The 16461-nt window shown below is 53.2% G+C and overlaps 1 protein-coding gene across 1 annotated transcript; it reads left to right on the top strand.

Moving 5' to 3' along the window:
* Positions 1-4310: 4310 nt before the first annotated feature.
* Positions 4311-7424, top strand: Hspb7 (heat shock protein family B (small) member 7). The gene is made up of 3 exons (XM_028880689.2): positions 4311-4601; positions 5104-5237; positions 6423-7424. Exons 1-3 carry the CDS (start codon positions 4406-4408, stop codon positions 6600-6602), a joined length of 510 nt encoding a protein of 169 aa, XP_028736522.1. The 5' UTR covers positions 4311-4405; the 3' UTR covers positions 6603-7424.
* The last annotated feature ends 9037 nt before the right edge of the window (positions 7425-16461 follow it).

Here is a 16461-nt window from a genome sequence, read left to right on the forward strand (position 1 = left end):
CAAGCTCCCAAAGCTTTAGTAGGAAATGGATACTGGTATAAAGAGTTTGTGCCTGGGGCTACTTTTAGAAGATTTTGGAGCTCTCGATGCAGCTCAGTTAGTAACTGAGTGCCTGCCCAGCATGCATGAAGCTTGCCCAGCATGCATGAAGCCTGCCCAGCATGCATGAAGCCTACCCAGCATGCATGAAGCCTACCCAGCATGCATGAAGCCTGCCCAGCATGCCTGAAGACTGCCCAGCATGCACGAAGCCCTGAGTTCGGTCCCTAGCACCACATAAACCCAGTGTGGTGGCACATGTGTGCAGTCCCAGTTCTTGGGAGGTTAGAGGCAGGAGGATGGAAAGTTTATAGTCATCTTCCTCTTCACAGCACATTGGAGTGCAACCTGGGTTACATGTGTCAAGAAGGAGGAGGAGGAGGAAGAGGAAAGAGGAGGAAGAGGAGGAGGAAAGAAAAATCTAGGCAAGGGGTAATTTGTCCATCTCCCCTTGCCGCCACCCTGGTCAAAGCCACCAGTCTGAAAACATGTTCCTCCAGTGACCGATTGAAATCCGAGACTCTTAACAGCGTCTAACCCTAGCTACTTCAAAACAGGAGCGGGTATGTTTTCTGTGATGTAGGGGGAGGGGCCTACTGTTCTACACAGCCAGGGCCACCCTCGCCTACCCAACTGTCAACAGATGGTTAGCTGTTCTGTGGACAACCCAAACATGTCCCTGGTCTTGGCAGCTAGCTGACACTAGTGTCACAGCTGGCCTCACATGTCCACCCCCCACTGTGAGCACCAGGAAACTGAGGCAGGAGCATCAGGGGTTCCTGTGGTCAGGGTAAGTCCCTCCCAAATGCACTAACCCTGCCTGCCAGTCTCCCCGCCCCAAGGTCTTCCTATGTCTTAGGAGCCTGAGCAGCAGAGGCAGCCCTCCTGTTAGACCAGGTCTGAAGCCGGAGCAGACCTGTCGCCACCCAACTCCTTCCTTGATCGGGGCCCCAGCCACTTCTGGCCTGTGAGCCTGGCAGCATGGACCTGCCTGCCTTCCATTCATCCAAGTCTCCCAGGCCTAAACATCGCCCAGGAGGTGTTCTGTGAGTGGATTCTGGCCTTCAGGCTGGCTGTGTAAAGAGCTGAGGGAAAGAATTCCTGGTCCTCAGCACCCCATATCAAAATCATTTTATTTGTTTATTGATTATGTTATTAAATCATCAGGTTTATTTTGTGCCAAAGAGATGGTTCAGTGGTTAAGAGCACTTGTTTTTACAGAGGACCCCGGTTCAAGTCCCAACCCCCACATGGATAATTCACAATCCATCTGTAACTCCAGTTCCAGGGAATCCAACACCCTCTTCTGGTCTCCATGAGCACAGAGCATTCACATGGTACACATGAATACATGCAGACAAAACACACATAAGATTAAAAAATGAATGCACTTGGGAGGCAGAGGCAGGCGGATCTCTGTGAGTTCGAGGCCAACCTGGGCTACCAAGTGAGTTCCAGGAAAGGCGCAAAGCTACACAGAGAAACCCTGTCTCGAGAAACAAACAAACAAAACAAAAAAAAAAAAATGAATCTAATAAAAATTTTTAAGTTTTATTTTCTTTTTAATTATGTGTTTTTACATGTAGGTGCATAAGTGTAGTGCCCACAGAGGTCAGAGGCAGGGGCTGCATCTCTGGAGCTGAACTTACAGGTGGTTATGAGCCGTTGACTGTGCGTGCTTGGAACAAGTCCTCTGCCAACGCAGTACGCTGAGCCATCTCTCCAGCTCCCCAGACCAGAATCCTGGGGAGCCCCTGTGTTTCTGAAAATGCTCCCAGGGAGGAAGACGCCCCAAATTTAAGAGACTGGACCATCATCTTTTTTGGAGTCTTGGCTTTTGGAGTTCTTGGCTTTTTTAAAAAAATATACTTTTTTATTCTGTGAGTATTAGTGTTTGCCCACCTACATAACTCTGCACCACATGCATGCCTGATGCTCCTCGTGGAAACCAGAAGAGGGGCTCAGATCCCCTGGACCTGGAGTTACATGTGGCTGTAGCCCCCACGTGGCTGGGAATGGAGCCTTGGTCCTCTGGAAGAGCAGCCAGTGCTCTTAACTGCTGTGCCAACTCTCCAGCCCCTGGGTTCTTGTGTTTTGACAGTCTCATGCTGCGTACTGTGCACTCGATCACCCTGACCCCACCCTGTGACCCCCTCTCACCCCATTCCCACTCCATCACTTCCTTCCTCCTAACTCACCCCACCCTCATCTGAATGTCCCTCTTTCCCCAGACCCCGTGCAGACAGCCCGGCTGCTGTGCACTCTCATTTGCAAGGTCATGCCATACGCAGGTGACAGTGCCCCACCACGTGCCTCCCTCCCCATCCTTCCATTGCCACTGTCCTTCCGTCCCCTCTCCCGCCATGTCCCCTGGGCTTTTTGTTTTTGTTTTTCAAACAGGGTCTCAGGAATAATCACCTCCAGCTTCTTATGAAGCTGAGACTGGCCTTGAACTCCTCCTGAACCTCCTGGGATGACAGGCATGTGCCACCCCACCCAACTATAGACTGGGTCATCTTGGAAGCTCCTCCTGCCTCTGTGATCTGTCAGACGCATGTCTGGTGTCAGAGAATGACCTTGATGACCTTTTGAGGTCCTGCCTGGCCACTGAAGCCAGAGGACTCAAATATTTATGTGGATGACTCCTCAGGGATGTGGGGGAAAGGAGGGGGGATGGTGGGCGGGTGTGGGGGAGTAAAGAGAGCTGACACCCAGCAGCCGTGACTCAGGCCCTCAGCACCGTCACGGTGACAGTGTGTCTGCTTTTAGCTGTTGGCTCTTGTTTCCATGGAAGGCTGCTCTGGGGGGCCCCCACCTGACCCCCACCTCTTTCCATCTCTTCTCAGTACAGGTGACTCCCTGAAGCCCTGCCAGCCAGGATAGGCAACACAGACTAGGTACCAGCAGGAGTCTGGGGGTGACATGTCCCTTTAGTGCCAACCATCGTTCAGACCCCCAGCTCTGCCCTGCCCTGTCCCAACTTCCCATGCCACCAGGAATGTAGCTCTGGGCTTGGCTCTGTGGACCCAGAGACAAGAGGCACAGACCTCACATTCAGGAACTCCTAGGTGATCCTGCCCCAGGAGCAGGGATGAGGGGTACCGAGAGGTGTCAGAACTCACGAAGACTATGTCACATTGCCAGGTGCTGGGGACTCTGGACAGAAGGCCAGGGCAACTAGAGGCTTCCCTGGGAGAGAGAAATGAAGTGGTTATATGGGAAGAAAGGGCAGGTCTGTGTTCCCAAACTGCCTGATGGACTGATGGACCACCTGCCTCCTGAAAGGGCCTCGCCTGGCTTCTGCCCAGAGTCACAGAGTCTGGGGTTCTACTCCGTGAAAAGAAAGAGGCTTCTTGGGCACAAGGGCAGGCACATCTGGAATGGAATCCCAGCCATTCCAATTCACGCAGGCCCAGCCCTTCCCTTCCTGGGAGGCTTTATTTCCTGGTCTCGAAACTGGCCTAAAAACTCCTCTTTTTGAGCCATGGGAGATCAAAAAGGACTTTACCAGGAAAGGACAGCAGTGCCCAGAGATACCCTGGGAGTCTCCAAGAGTCTCCTTTACCTGGACGTGAAATCCTGTGACTAAGATCCTGGGTGGAGTGAACTGTTGCCAGAAACTTAGCCTCCTAGACCTTTACGGACAATTATCAAATTATCTGCCCCTTCCTGAAGCTGGGTCCAACCCCCGCCCCCACCCCACCTCCAGCTTTCTTCTGTTCTGTCATTCAAGGTTCTGGAGAGTTGGGATGTGGGGGGCGGAGTGAGGTGGGGTGTAGGAGCGGAGTTCCTATGGGAGTTGACAAGGGTCCCCTAGGCATTCTCATCTCCTCCCTGGGCTGTCTCAGCCTTTCTGAAGAGACCACTGAACCTGGAGGTCCTGGCATCTCACAAACAGCCCAGCAGGGCTCTCATGCACGCCCTCTCCTCAGGAGTCAGACAAGGGAGGCACAGGTCCTGAGAACCAGTTTGAGAGGAGGGTCGGGTCCCTGGCTAGTGAGGGAAACAGCAAACCACAAAGTCCTGGAGCAGGCCCAGGGCAGGACCCACCCCCGGCCCTGGCCGCTACAGAGGCCCTTGGGGCTGGAGCTCTGGGCTTGGAGTGCCAGGCGATGAGCTCAGCCCTCCAACCCAGCCCGTGTGTCAGGCTGTCAGCAGGGTCCTTTCTCCCAAGAAGATTTCCAGGCCCCTCTGGGCCCTGAAGAGGCCTAAATTTAGCCAGCACACAAGAGGCTGGCTTGGAGCCCAGGGACATCGGGCCTTATAAAGCGCTGGCAGTCGGGGCCCTGCACGCTTCCCTGGAGGCCTGCACCCACACGTTTCTCCAGTCCAGCCCCTGCCTGGACAGGGGCTCTGCTGCCTGTGGATGAGCCACCGGACCTCCTCCGCCTTCAGAGCGGAGAGAAGCTTCCATTCTTCCTCCTCCTCCTCCTCCTCCTCTTCCTCTTCGGCCTCCCGTGCCCTCCCGACCCAGGACCCACCCATGGAGAAGGCTTTGAGCATGTTTTCCGAGGACTTCGGCAGCTTCATGAGACCCCACCTTGAGTCCCTGGCCTTCCCAGGCAAGTGCTGAGGCTCTGAGGGGAGGGGACAGACTGAGGTGGGGACATCACTGAGCAGGCTGCGGCCACCCACCTGCCAGGACTGGGTGCTGCACGGGTTACAGCCACAGGTGGCTGCCCAGACAGACCTGGTCACCAGGACAGATATGGTTAGGACACAGGTGGGCCTCCTGGGGACAGTGGTGGCCCTAGGGGTGAGATGTGAATCCAGTAGTCCCACATGGAGGGCTGACTGGGATTGAGGGGTGGCTGGCCTCCCGGAGCTTCCAGGCCTGGATAGAATTGCTAAAGGAGGGATTTGCATGCATAGATTACAGACTGAATAGAGTGGGGCCTGCCCCCCCCTCCTCCCCGGCTCCCCACTCCCCACAAGGTAAGTTGCAAGGGTGAGGAGTGGGTCTGTTGTCTGGGAGAGGCACTCATTCCCCAAAGGAAGAGTGGAAACCCATGGGTTCGGTTCAGGGCTTGCTGGGTGCCCAGCTTATAGCAGTTCTGCCCACAGCCCGTCCCGGGGGACAAGGCAACATCAAAACCCTCGGGGATGCCTATGAGTTTACAGTGGACATGAGAGACTTTTCCCCTGAAGATATTATTGTCACCACCTCCAACAACCACATCGAGGTGCGGGCTGAGAAGGTGAGTCTGGACCCTGCCCCACCCCGGGGGTCCCACCCCAGGGGCCCCACCTTCCCCTGGATTCTGCCTAGTTTAGCTGGTTTCTCTACTTGCACCTGACTTTGGAGACCTCATACCCTGACGGATGGATGTTCCTTCCCTGTCTCTACTCCCCAGGGCAAACTGTAGCCATTCCCCCGGTGGGCTCACAGTCCAGGGACCGCCTCACGTCCCCCTCCAACCTAACGTTCACAGAACTTGTCTTTGGGCACCTGGGGATCCTCCAGGGATGAGAGAGGCATCTTGGGATGTGGGCAGAAGGGAACCTGGGTGGTTGAGACATGAGTGACCATGGCGGAATGAGGACAGCTCCTTGGCAGAAGGTAGAGGAAGATGGCCGTGCCTGGTCCAAGCTGGGCAGTGCAGTCCACTCATCCCATACCTCCACCCCTCTTTCATCCCAGAGCCAGAAGCGTGCATCCTGTTATAGTGCCTCCACACTGGGCCTGAGGCTGAGCAGAAGTCATGAAGCTCAGAGTCACACCCACCCTGAACCCCATGCACTTTACCCAGAGTCTCAGGATAGCTAGATCATCAGAGAAGGCATGGCCAGCAGACAGTGGCTGCCCCGGTCCTTAGGGCCATGCTATTCTTAGAGGATATTTGCCAATCCTTCCTGAACACCCCCCAAGCCTGGCTAGCTCCCCTAATTCAGGCTGGACACTAAGAAGCCCTGCCAGGGGTTCGAGGACTGTGGGCCACTGACTGCACGTGCCAGCCCCACGTCCCAAGGGTGACTCAGCCAGCCGACTCCGCTGGACACTATGTGCTAGCTGGACTGCGGGGGAGGGTGGTGGCCCTAGTGGTGGACACTCAGGGTGTCTGGGGATCCAGAGGGCACAGCTGTGTCATCTCCCCTCTATGGCTCAAGAGTCCCAGACTTTTACCTACTTCTAATGGAAGCTCAACCCTAACTGAGCCCCACCTAACCCCATTCTACACCCAGCTCCCCTAGGGACCGCTGGAGCCCCTCTGCAGAGCCCCTGGCTCCTGGCTAGCCCACACCTCTGCGGCTCTCCCACACCTGATAGCAGTTGGGTAGCTGGGGACACAAAGAAGAGACTCTGTCTTGATTTGGGCACGACCAGGACCCAGGACGGAGCGAGGGCTAGGGCAGCCACTTCTGACCTGTCATCCCTTCCCCAGCTGGCTGCTGATGGCACAGTCATGAACACCTTTGCCCACAAGTGCCAACTACCAGAGGATGTGGACCCTACATCGGTGACCTCGGCCCTTCGAGAGGATGGTAGCCTCACCATCCGGGCACGGCGTCACCCACACACGGAACATGTCCAGCAGACCTTCCGGACGGAGATAAAAATCTGAGGGTCTCCCTATCCTTGCCCTCCCCCCATCTCCTCCTCAACTGGCCTGCTGGTGAGGTCGTCCTGACTCCTGACAATGGCCTCCAGAACATCTCAGTGTAGGTCCCAGTGTAGGTCCCAGTCACTCCACACACTCTTAGGCCCCAGGTGGGTCACACACACACACCCCAAATTAGGGCCCTCCTTCCCACCCAAGGCAGTCCCAAGACCCTCTTGCTCTCACCCAGAAAAGACCTCCCTATCTTAGTTCACAGTAGAGAGGTTGAGGTATCAACTTGGGGAGAAGGATGGGGACTGAGCCTCTGAGCAAAAGACATCAACGGCGTCTCTGCAGGGCAGGGGACCAGGGACCCTCCTGGCAAGTGGAATATAAAGAGCTGCTGGCCTCAGTGGACTGCCTCAGGCAAGCTAGAGAGATAGCCATGACTGTCACCTCCCTGGGACTGCAACTCTCCAAGCCTCAAACCCAGGGCTACCTGTCTGTCACTCTGGGCCCCCATCAGCTACCTGTGCCAGGCAAGGACGCCGGTACCCCTGCGTTTATTAAAAAGGCACGAGGCTCCTATCTCCAGCGGCTGGTGCCTTAGGTCGGATTGAGTCCTCCCTTTCACAAGAGCCCTAGGCTCCTGGGTGGCTCCCCCTGCAGAGAGGGTCCCCTCCGGAAGTGGGAGCAAGAGCAGTCACGGGACTTACTAATCCACGAAGACACACACACACACACACACACACACACACACACACACACACACACACGCCATTGTCCTAGCCCTTAAATACCCGTTCCCAGTGGTTGAAGCCTAATTCAAAACACTCTAGAACTAGACTTAGCTCTGTTTCATCTATGGGGATGTTGCATCTCTGAGCAAGTCGGATGCTAGGTTTTGTCGCTGAAGGTTGGCTCTGTCAGCTGCTCACCTCTGTGCACTGGGGAGATCTCCCTGACTCCAACTCTCTAGAGCCACACGCCCCGCCTCCCATGTCTCACGGCACAGGGTGGCCACAGGAAGAGCCCCAGCCCAGATCCCTTCTGCCCTCCACGTCCAGGGCAAAGACCCTTGTCAGCCCTAACCCTGGAGGACCAGGGCTCTGACTCCGGCTGTGACTCCGTCTCCCACAGTTGAGGCAGGCGTGAGAGGGGGAAGCTGGGGGTCCCTGGGGCCCCTGACTCCTGCTGTCTCGGGACCTTGGGGACAGGGAGGGTGGGGGTTCGTGGGAGTCTGGTCTCTACAACCTATACACAATAAAAGGACAGTATGACAGATTTGTGGAGACCCCACCTGGAGTTCTACCTGGGAGGAGGGGCTGAGTGGGTGGGGAGGACATCTGGACTGAGGAGAGAAGCTCAAGGCCTGAAATGTGTGGAACCTTCGACCTCCCGTCTCCTCAGACCTGCCTGCAGAAATCCCGCGTTGCCATACAGAAATGCTTATAGCACCCTGTCTCCCTCCTGCCTGCCCTTCCCTTTGTATTCTTCGGTTCAGGAGGAGTGGCTGAGCTGGGCTCTGCACCAGCACTGTGTTCTACGCTGTCCCCAGCCAAGGGCCACAACGTCCCTTCTTGAAGTCCTTCCCCTCCCCCCCCCCCGTGCCACCCCTCCCCCGCAATGGGGCCTTTGAGGCCCAGAGAAGCTAAGTGATTGGCCTAAGGTCACACAGCTCCGAAGACACAGCCAATTGGGTGCGGTGCTGAATGTAAGCCTGGAGTGTTCTGGGGCGCGCGCGGGGAGGGAGGGAGGGGGGTCCTCGCTCCTCACACCCCCAGGAACTACTGAAATCAGAGTAGCAGGCTGCTCCCCAGAGCAGCTCCGCTGGCGACTGCGGTCGGAGCAGGGAGGGGAGGTGGGGGTGCCGTATTTCCAGCCTTGTGAGTCACGGATTCCGCTGGGCTATTTGCAGCCCCAACACTCATCGGCGCGGGGCTGGGGCGTTGGGCGGAGCCGACAACCTTCCGCATTTGCCCCCCACCCGAGGTCAGCTTCACCTTGGCGAGAAGACCAGCCGGAGAGCCAGCGCTGGAAGGGGGGGGCTGCCCCCAGTAGGGGGTCGGGTGGGGTGGGGTGGGGGGTGTCTCCATCACAGGTCGCAGCCCCTGTACAGGCAGCTTCCTGCCGCTGGAAACCAGGTTCTTCTGGTCTAAGGGAGCCCTGGGCTGTCACTCGAGCCAAGGTGACCCCGCTGACCGGGAGGGCGGGGGATGCGGGGGCGGCCGTGCAGGAGTCTCTCTCCTCAGCTCCGCCTGCTAGGGCACCAGACTGGCCCACCCTTTCTAGACTAAATATAGGCCTGGCTGAAGGCCCTGCCCCCCACCCCCACTGGTGGAGCTTAATGCTGGGAGCCCCGTTCATTGAGTGCCCCGTGTGTGCCAAGCACCCCAACAATCCTGAGAGCAGGATGATACTGTCTTCTCACACAGACGGATGTGCAGGTTCAGAGGGGTCAAGCAAGTGATCCAAGGTTGTCCAGCTTGGAGGTGCCATCGCTGGGATTTGAAACTTTGCCTGGGGCTCAGGAAAACTCTCGGCTGGGTCAGCCTAGAGCCACCTACTCCCTCTCCCCAGACATGGAAGCCCCTACTTCTGCAGAGGCGGTGAGGAGAGCAGGGGTTGTAGCCCATCTGGGTTTCCTGGTGACTTTATCCAGCAGGTCTGCATAAAGAGGGGGATTGGACCACGGGTCTGAGTATCAGGTGTTTGGAAGGGTCTTCATTGGCTGTATTGAGCAAGGGGGAGGTCTTTTGCTCCACCCCTTGGCATTGTCGTAAAAAGCCCTTTGGAATAGAGTTCAGGGCCAGTGGATTAGGATCCAGGCCCTCCCGAGCTATCCTATGTTTTTGAACTGTCTCTATACTTACTTCTGTCTACAAATTTCTCACTTCTCCCTACTCAAGAGTACAGTAACAGTGGCGGCTGGTCTGTCTCAAGGAGGATTTCTACCTCTTGTAACTTTGGAGAAAGACCTATATCACCCGAGAGCAGTTGAAAAGATGTAGCCCTCAGAGGCCAGAGGCCTTCCAAGAAGCCAAGCCAGGTGCTGCTCAAGAATCAGGGGATGAGCCGGGCGGTGGTGGGCACGCCTTTAATCCCAGCACTCGGGAGGCAGAGCCAGGCGGATCTTTGTGAGTTCGAGGCCAGCCTGGGCTACCAAGTGAGCTCCAGGAAAGGCACAAAGCTACGCAGGGAAACCCTGTCTCAAAAAACCAAAAAGAAAAAAGAATCAGGGGATGAGAATACCACAGGCTTCCTGCATCCAAAGGCCAAAGGCTCCCTCCTTCCACAGCCACACAGACCCAAGAGTTTATTCTCTCTCTTTTTTTAATGTGCATTTGTGTTTTGTTTTGTTTTTGCCATGGATATAGGGGTCCTCTGAAACTGGAGTTACAGACAGGTGTGAGCTGCCATGTGGTGCTGGGAATTGAACTCAGGTCCTCTGGAAGAAGAGTCAGTGCTCTCAACCCCTGAGCCATCTCTCCAGCCCCAAGAGTTTATTCTCAAAAGCAGAGTCTTGGCTGAGTGTGGCTTGACAGAGTGCCTGCCTAGCAAATTCTGGAGTCTGGGGGTGCATGTCTGAAATCCCAACACTCTGGGACCCATTACAGGTGGATCAGAAGTTCAAGGTTTGAGACTAGCCTTGGGCTACATTAGAGCCTGTCTAAAACAAACACACAAACAAACACACAGACAAACAAAGGAACAAACAAAAAAGCAGAATCTCAAGCCTGAGACGTGTGCACCCCTTCACGACTGTCTTCAGCAAGCCTGAGGTGTGCACCCCTTCAAGACTGTCTTCAGCAAGCCTGAGACGTGTGCACCCCTTCAAGACTGTCTTCAGCAAACCTGAGGTGTGCACCCCTTCAAGACTGTCTTCAGTGGTGTTTCAACCACGCAAATAGCATGTGCCTGATGCTGGGAAGCTGACCCATCCATTTGCTTGGCCAGGCTATGTCTCAGGGATTCAGTCCAAACTTCCTATGATGGTAAGGTCCAGGCTCAGAGAGGGCTGGGGCCTCACCCAGAGTCACACAGTAAGAGCATTCACGTGGTTCAGTAATAAATGTGGGATCCCTGAACTCCCACTCTTGTCCGGTTCTCCTCTCCCAGACCAGCGCCCCACCCTTGGGTGCTCTCTACCTGCTTCTCAGTCTGTCCCTCTTGCTCCCAGACCCTGCACAGAAAAGATCAGAGGAACCTCAGTAAAGAAGGAGGGTCCCTCATGGGCTCTGGAGGCAGATCGCCTAGAGCCAAGGGCCGCTAGGGTCAAATCTTGGCTCCATTGTCTCTGAGCAGCGTGTCATTATGCAAGTAGCTTAACCTCTCTGTACACACTGTCCCTGGCACAGCAGGACTTGTACATGGGCTGGTCCTTTGCTCCTGGGAAAAACAACGGAGGACAGAGTTTAACCCCTGAGCTGCACCTCTGCAGCCCCCCTGAGAAGATGTATTCTGAGCCCTAGGGTGGAGGCAGGAAGTGTCTAGAAGCCTTAGTTCCCTGGGTTTTGAACTGAAAACAGGTCCTTACCTGTTGGGGCCGTTGGTGAGCTTGAAACCATCTGAATGTGCAAGAACAGGTCTGTTTCCTCCAACAGTTAAAGAATTGAAAGGCAGGAAAAGTTTGAAAGTCAAGCAAAGCCAGAGTTTATGCACGGAGGACAATTGTATTAGTGTTTAAAAGAAAAAGCCCAGGACAGGCAGCTGTCAGTCTCAGTCGGTGGGTAATGGGGGGGGGGCAGGAACAAACACCCCGCCCCCCATGCCTGGAGGTCAGCCACCTGAGCACCGTGGAGAGGAAGCTCTAAAGCAGTGGTTCTCAGCCTTCCGAATGCTGTGATCCTTTAATACAGTTCCTCATGTTGTGGTGACCCCAACCATAACATTAGTATCTGTTGCTACTTCATAATTGTAATTTTGCTACTGTTATGAATCATAACGTAATTTTCGGTGTTTTCTGATGGCCTTAGTGACCCCTGTGAAAGAGTCATTCATCCCCAAGGGTCATGACCCACGGGTTGAGAACCTCCTGACAGCGATGGACTTAGGAAGGCCTGTGTACCCAGAGAAACTGCACTTATGCTCTGTGCAGCATCTGAAGGGGAGAGACAGAAAAACACCAGAAGCTAAAGCTGGGCCTTTCTGAGTCAGGACTCAGCCAAACCTCAGGACGGATCACAGGGGCTGCCCTGGGGTCCAGAACGCTAAGAGAAAGGATATCATCTCATTGAAGGGATAATTATTCCGCCTACCTCTTTAGCATGGCTTAACATGAGACCAGTTTCCTAGGTGTGCTGGCTAATTTTGTCAACTTGACAGAAGCTAGAATCATTTTGGAAAAAGGAACTACGTTGGCCTATACACAAGTCTGTGGTGCATTTTCTCAATTGGTTATTGATATGGGAAGGCCCAGCTAACTGTGGGCAGGGCCACCCTTGGGCTGGTGGTCCTGGGTGCTGTAAGAAATCAGGCTGAGAAAGCCATGGGGAACAAGGCTGTAAGCAGCTCCCCCGCAAGCCTCCTGCCTTGACTTCCCTGGATGATGGACTATAAGCTGCAAGGTGAATAAAGCCTTTCTCTCTGTGATAATTTGAAAGAAAATGGCCCCCAAAGGGAGTGGCACTGTTAGGAGGTGTGGCCTTGTTGGAGGAAATGCGTCACTGTGGGGGCTTTGAGGTCTCTTTTTCTCAAGCTTGTCTCATTGTGACAGTCAGTCGACTTCCTGTTGCCAGCACCACATCTGCCTGCACGCTGCCCATGTTCCCCACCATGATGATAATGGACTGGACCTCTTGTAGCTAGAGTTTTCCTGCCTTGCCCACAGTCAGGACAAATCTCTGTCCCCCGCCAGTCCCACAGCCGCTCAGACCCAACCAAGTAAACACAGAGACTTATATTGCTTCAAACTGTATGACGTGGCAGGCTTCTTGCTAACTGTTCTTATTTTATTATCTTTCACAAATCTATACCTGCACGCTCGTGCTTACCGTACTTTTACATCTTCTTGTCCTCGGCTCCAGCAGTGACTCCTTCTGCTTCCTGTTCTTTTTTTTTTTATGCTACACTTCCTGTCTAGCCACGGCCATCAGTTTTATTATTGACCAATCGAGCAACTTGACATATAGACCATCCCAGCACAAGTGCAGACCATCTCAGACACCTGCACTCAGCCTGTGTCCTAATCATCCTCCATGTGGACCTGTTGGGTAAAGCCACGAGGAACCCGAGAATGGGCTCCCACAGGACATACAGAACATCCCAAAGCAACCTCTGAAACTGTAAGCCAGGCCCCCGAATTAAATGTTTTCTTTATAAGATCTGCCGCGGTCATGGTGTCTCTTCACAGCTGTAGGATCCCTAACTAAGACGCTCTCCAAGTTACTTTGTAAATCCCAACTAAGACAAAAACTGGTGCCACATGTGCTGTGGTAAACTGATAGCGTATTTTTGGGGAGGACCGGTAGCACCTGAAGTTTGACCTGGAAGAGCCACTGAGGGCTCAGCACTCTGTGGACTGTTCTGTGGGAGCTTCCAAGATGTTGAGAGTGATGCAGACGATGGAGGCCTGGCTTGTGGAGCTTCCAGAGGGCAGTTTTGAGAGTCCCTCAAAGACTCTATCAGGGCTGTTGGATATTTTGAATTAAGAACCACTAAAATGCTGGGTGTGGTGGCGCACACCTTAAATTCCAGCACTTGAGGAATACTGGCCAGCTGGAGCTGAAGAGTCAGCTGTGATTTAGAAGAGAACAACTTTGTTGAGGTGACATCTTCTGGGGTCAGCACACATCTTGTATAATATTAGAGGAACCAGCCTTAATATTATACATCCCAGGGGCTCAGGAGAGAGAACTACTAACGGCGAGGACTATTGTCGGGAAAAATGAATCTCAGCACACTAAGCTCTTAATCCATTCACTTTAATTCTCCTCCTCGTCTCTTGCTTCACAGTTATACATCCCCCCAAAACCACAATCCTCCCCTCCACCCAGGACACCCAGCTTGAATTTCCTCAGGCAGTGATTGTCCGCTATCAGGGTCAAATGGAGGGGTGATAAGAATCCCAAAGAGGAGCAATAGTTGTTAAATACCATTTGCGACCCAAAGGGGAAGTGACTAATGAATTAACTAAAGGCTAAATTTGGGTAATATCTAAGAGGAGGGATCTTATGTGCACAACTACAATCTTAAATGTGTTTGGTAAAAGAAGTTAAAAATCTATAAGTTGCTAGGTCAATGGGAGAAAATAAAACTGTCTTCTTTTTTCCTGTGGCTCCTACCTGTCCAAGCTGTCTGCCGTTTTTTTTTCTGCAGGGTGGGGGAAAGTGTGCTCAGTTGTTAGGCAACCTGTGTACAGCTAGATGCCTCTGGTGATAGTTAAAGGGAGATCTGGAACTGGAGGCAAGATTTGGGAAAGGAGGAAGTAAAGCTTAATTGGTACATCCACCAGGCCTTCTCAAACAGGTAGCCCGGATGCTTAAGTCTGTTCTTAGAGGGTACAGAGGTATCTCTGATAAGGTACTTTCCTCCATCTGAGGATGGACCTGGCCGGATGCTGCCAATGATGATAATTACAGGGAGGCTTGAACTGGGGTTCTGGCTGAGCATAGCTGTCAGCACAGAAAGTTATCTAAATATTCCTAGAAGTGGTTAGTTAAGGAGTTAGAGGTCTAAAGTTAGTAAGGCTGTAAGAAAGGAGGGTCTGAGCTAAATTGTGTAAAGCTATTACTTAACGTCCACCTGACCTAGGCAGTGTCTCCTTGTGGAATTTACCTTAGGTCAGGAGACTTGTATGTGGGCTGTTATCACTGTTAGTCTTCCAGAAGTTGGGCAACCACCTGGGCAGTGTTTCCTGTAGTCCTTGAAAGTGGCTAAGGGAGATATCTGATTCTAGAGAAAGCCTTTCCTAAGGCTGTTCTCCAAATACCTGGAATGTGTATGTCCAGAGAGTGATCAGTCCACACTGTTAGCCCTTCTTAGGGAAAAGTCAATTGGGAAAACTATGAAAGCACACATGATTTTTATAACAGAAGACAGCTGATATATAACAAGCCAAGTAACACCAAAAACTCCTTGGAATTTGGCTTCCTCTGGAGGAATTCCCTGATCCCTCTAGGTAGTGACTTTGCCATAACCAGATGAGTTCTTAGATATATTCCTGTGGCCCACAGCACACACACAGCTGTGGTCCAGAGGGACCAAGGCTCTCCCTGTTGCTGGCAGCCACACCATGATATGTAAGAATATCCCACGTGGTACTGGTTTTGAAGGCATGGCGGGGTCATGGAGAGCAGCTGAGGCTTGGCACTGTGTCACAGAGCTGGAGTTCCTGGAGAGAGGGTCAGAAAGGCCACCAAAGAAGGTGCAGCCTCAGTTGCAGTAGAAGGCCCGGGATGGAAGGGATCGTGGAGAGAAGGAGAGAAGTTGAGACTTGGCACCATATGGCAGAGTTGGAGTTCCCAAAGAGGGCCCAGGAGACGCTAATGGTGAAGGTACCACCAAACTCCAGCAGAGACGCCCAGCATTCTGGAGATGCCAATGTCACGGGATGACACCGGGGAAGGACAGCAGCAGCGTGGAGTGGAGACACCAGAGCCGAGGAGACAGACTCTGTGTACTGTGGGGGGCAGAGCCAGATAAGAGCCCTTTGGAGCCCGGAAGACCGTTGAGTGGACCCCAGACACTGAACATTGAGTCGTTTACACTGATGGAGATTGATTTGCTTTGTTCAGGCTGTGACTGTGTCTTCTCCCCTCTTGGAGCAAGCCAGTAAGCAGCACCCCTTCATGGCCTCTGCTTCAGTTCCTACCTTGAGTTCCTGCCCTGACTGTCCTCAGTGGTGGAGCATGACCTGAGAGCTGTAAGGGGAAATAAACACTTCCCTGCTTTGGGTCATGGTGTTTTTTCACAGTGACAGAATCTCTAACTAAGACAGCAGGGGTAAGTGGTTGACTGGCCCAATTTTATTAATTTCTTTATGTTTTGGGTAGCTTGGAATATTAGGTCTCCATCCAAGCCAGAGATTTCATCCACCTCAACCAGAAGGAATTTGTTTTTTACTTAATGGGCCTTAACTGCTGCTGTGCCATGCTCGGTGAGAATTTCTGGGTTGCCCTTCTGAATGGGGATCTGGTCCCACTTACTCAGGTGTTGTGAAGTAATCTTTTTGTACGCTGTGAAGATATGTCACTTGGATTGGTGTAATAAAATGCTGAACAGCCAATCATAGTATTTGGGGGGCAGAGGGGAAATTGGGAAGAAGTAGAAGGAGAAGAAGAGGAAGAGGAAGAAGAAGAAGAAGAAGAAGAAGAAGAAGAAGAAGAAGAAGAAGAAGAAGAAGAAGAAGAAGAAGAAGAAGAAGAAGGTGGAGTTGCCAGTCAGACTCAGAGGAAGCCGGTCACATAAGAGATGAGGTAATAAGTCACAAGCCACGCGGCAGCACATAAATTAACAGAAATGGTTTAAGTTGTAAGAGCTAGTTAGAAACAAGCCTAATCTATCGGAGAGTTATTAATATTTCATGATTAATAAGTCTCCGTGTGGTTATTTGGGAGATGGCTGGCTGGACAGAAAATTCTGCCTGTGCTCAGGATCTATCCTGAGACCAAAGATGTCTTAGGAGCTCGGTGGGCTGTGTTTGCTGGACTGAAGCCCAAGGACAAGGCCTCTGTCCCTGAGGATGGTGGGCACAGTCCAAGAAGGCTCCTGAGCAACCTGGCTGCCACAGGCACAGGTGGGAACTAGAAACAGTCTTTGTGGGAATTCGGGAGCTATGGAAAGGGTTAGGGTCTCCTGGGATGCCTCCGTGAAGAACCCCAGCACACTCCCAGCCCCCCCCCCCGGAGCCAGCACACTCCCTCCCAGTCCCAGCCCCCCCCCC

This window comes from Peromyscus leucopus, chromosome 2, assembly GCF_004664715.2.
Source record: "Peromyscus leucopus breed LL Stock chromosome 2, UCI_PerLeu_2.1, whole genome shotgun sequence".
Classification (NCBI taxonomy): Eukaryota; Metazoa; Chordata; class Mammalia; order Rodentia; family Cricetidae; genus Peromyscus; species Peromyscus leucopus.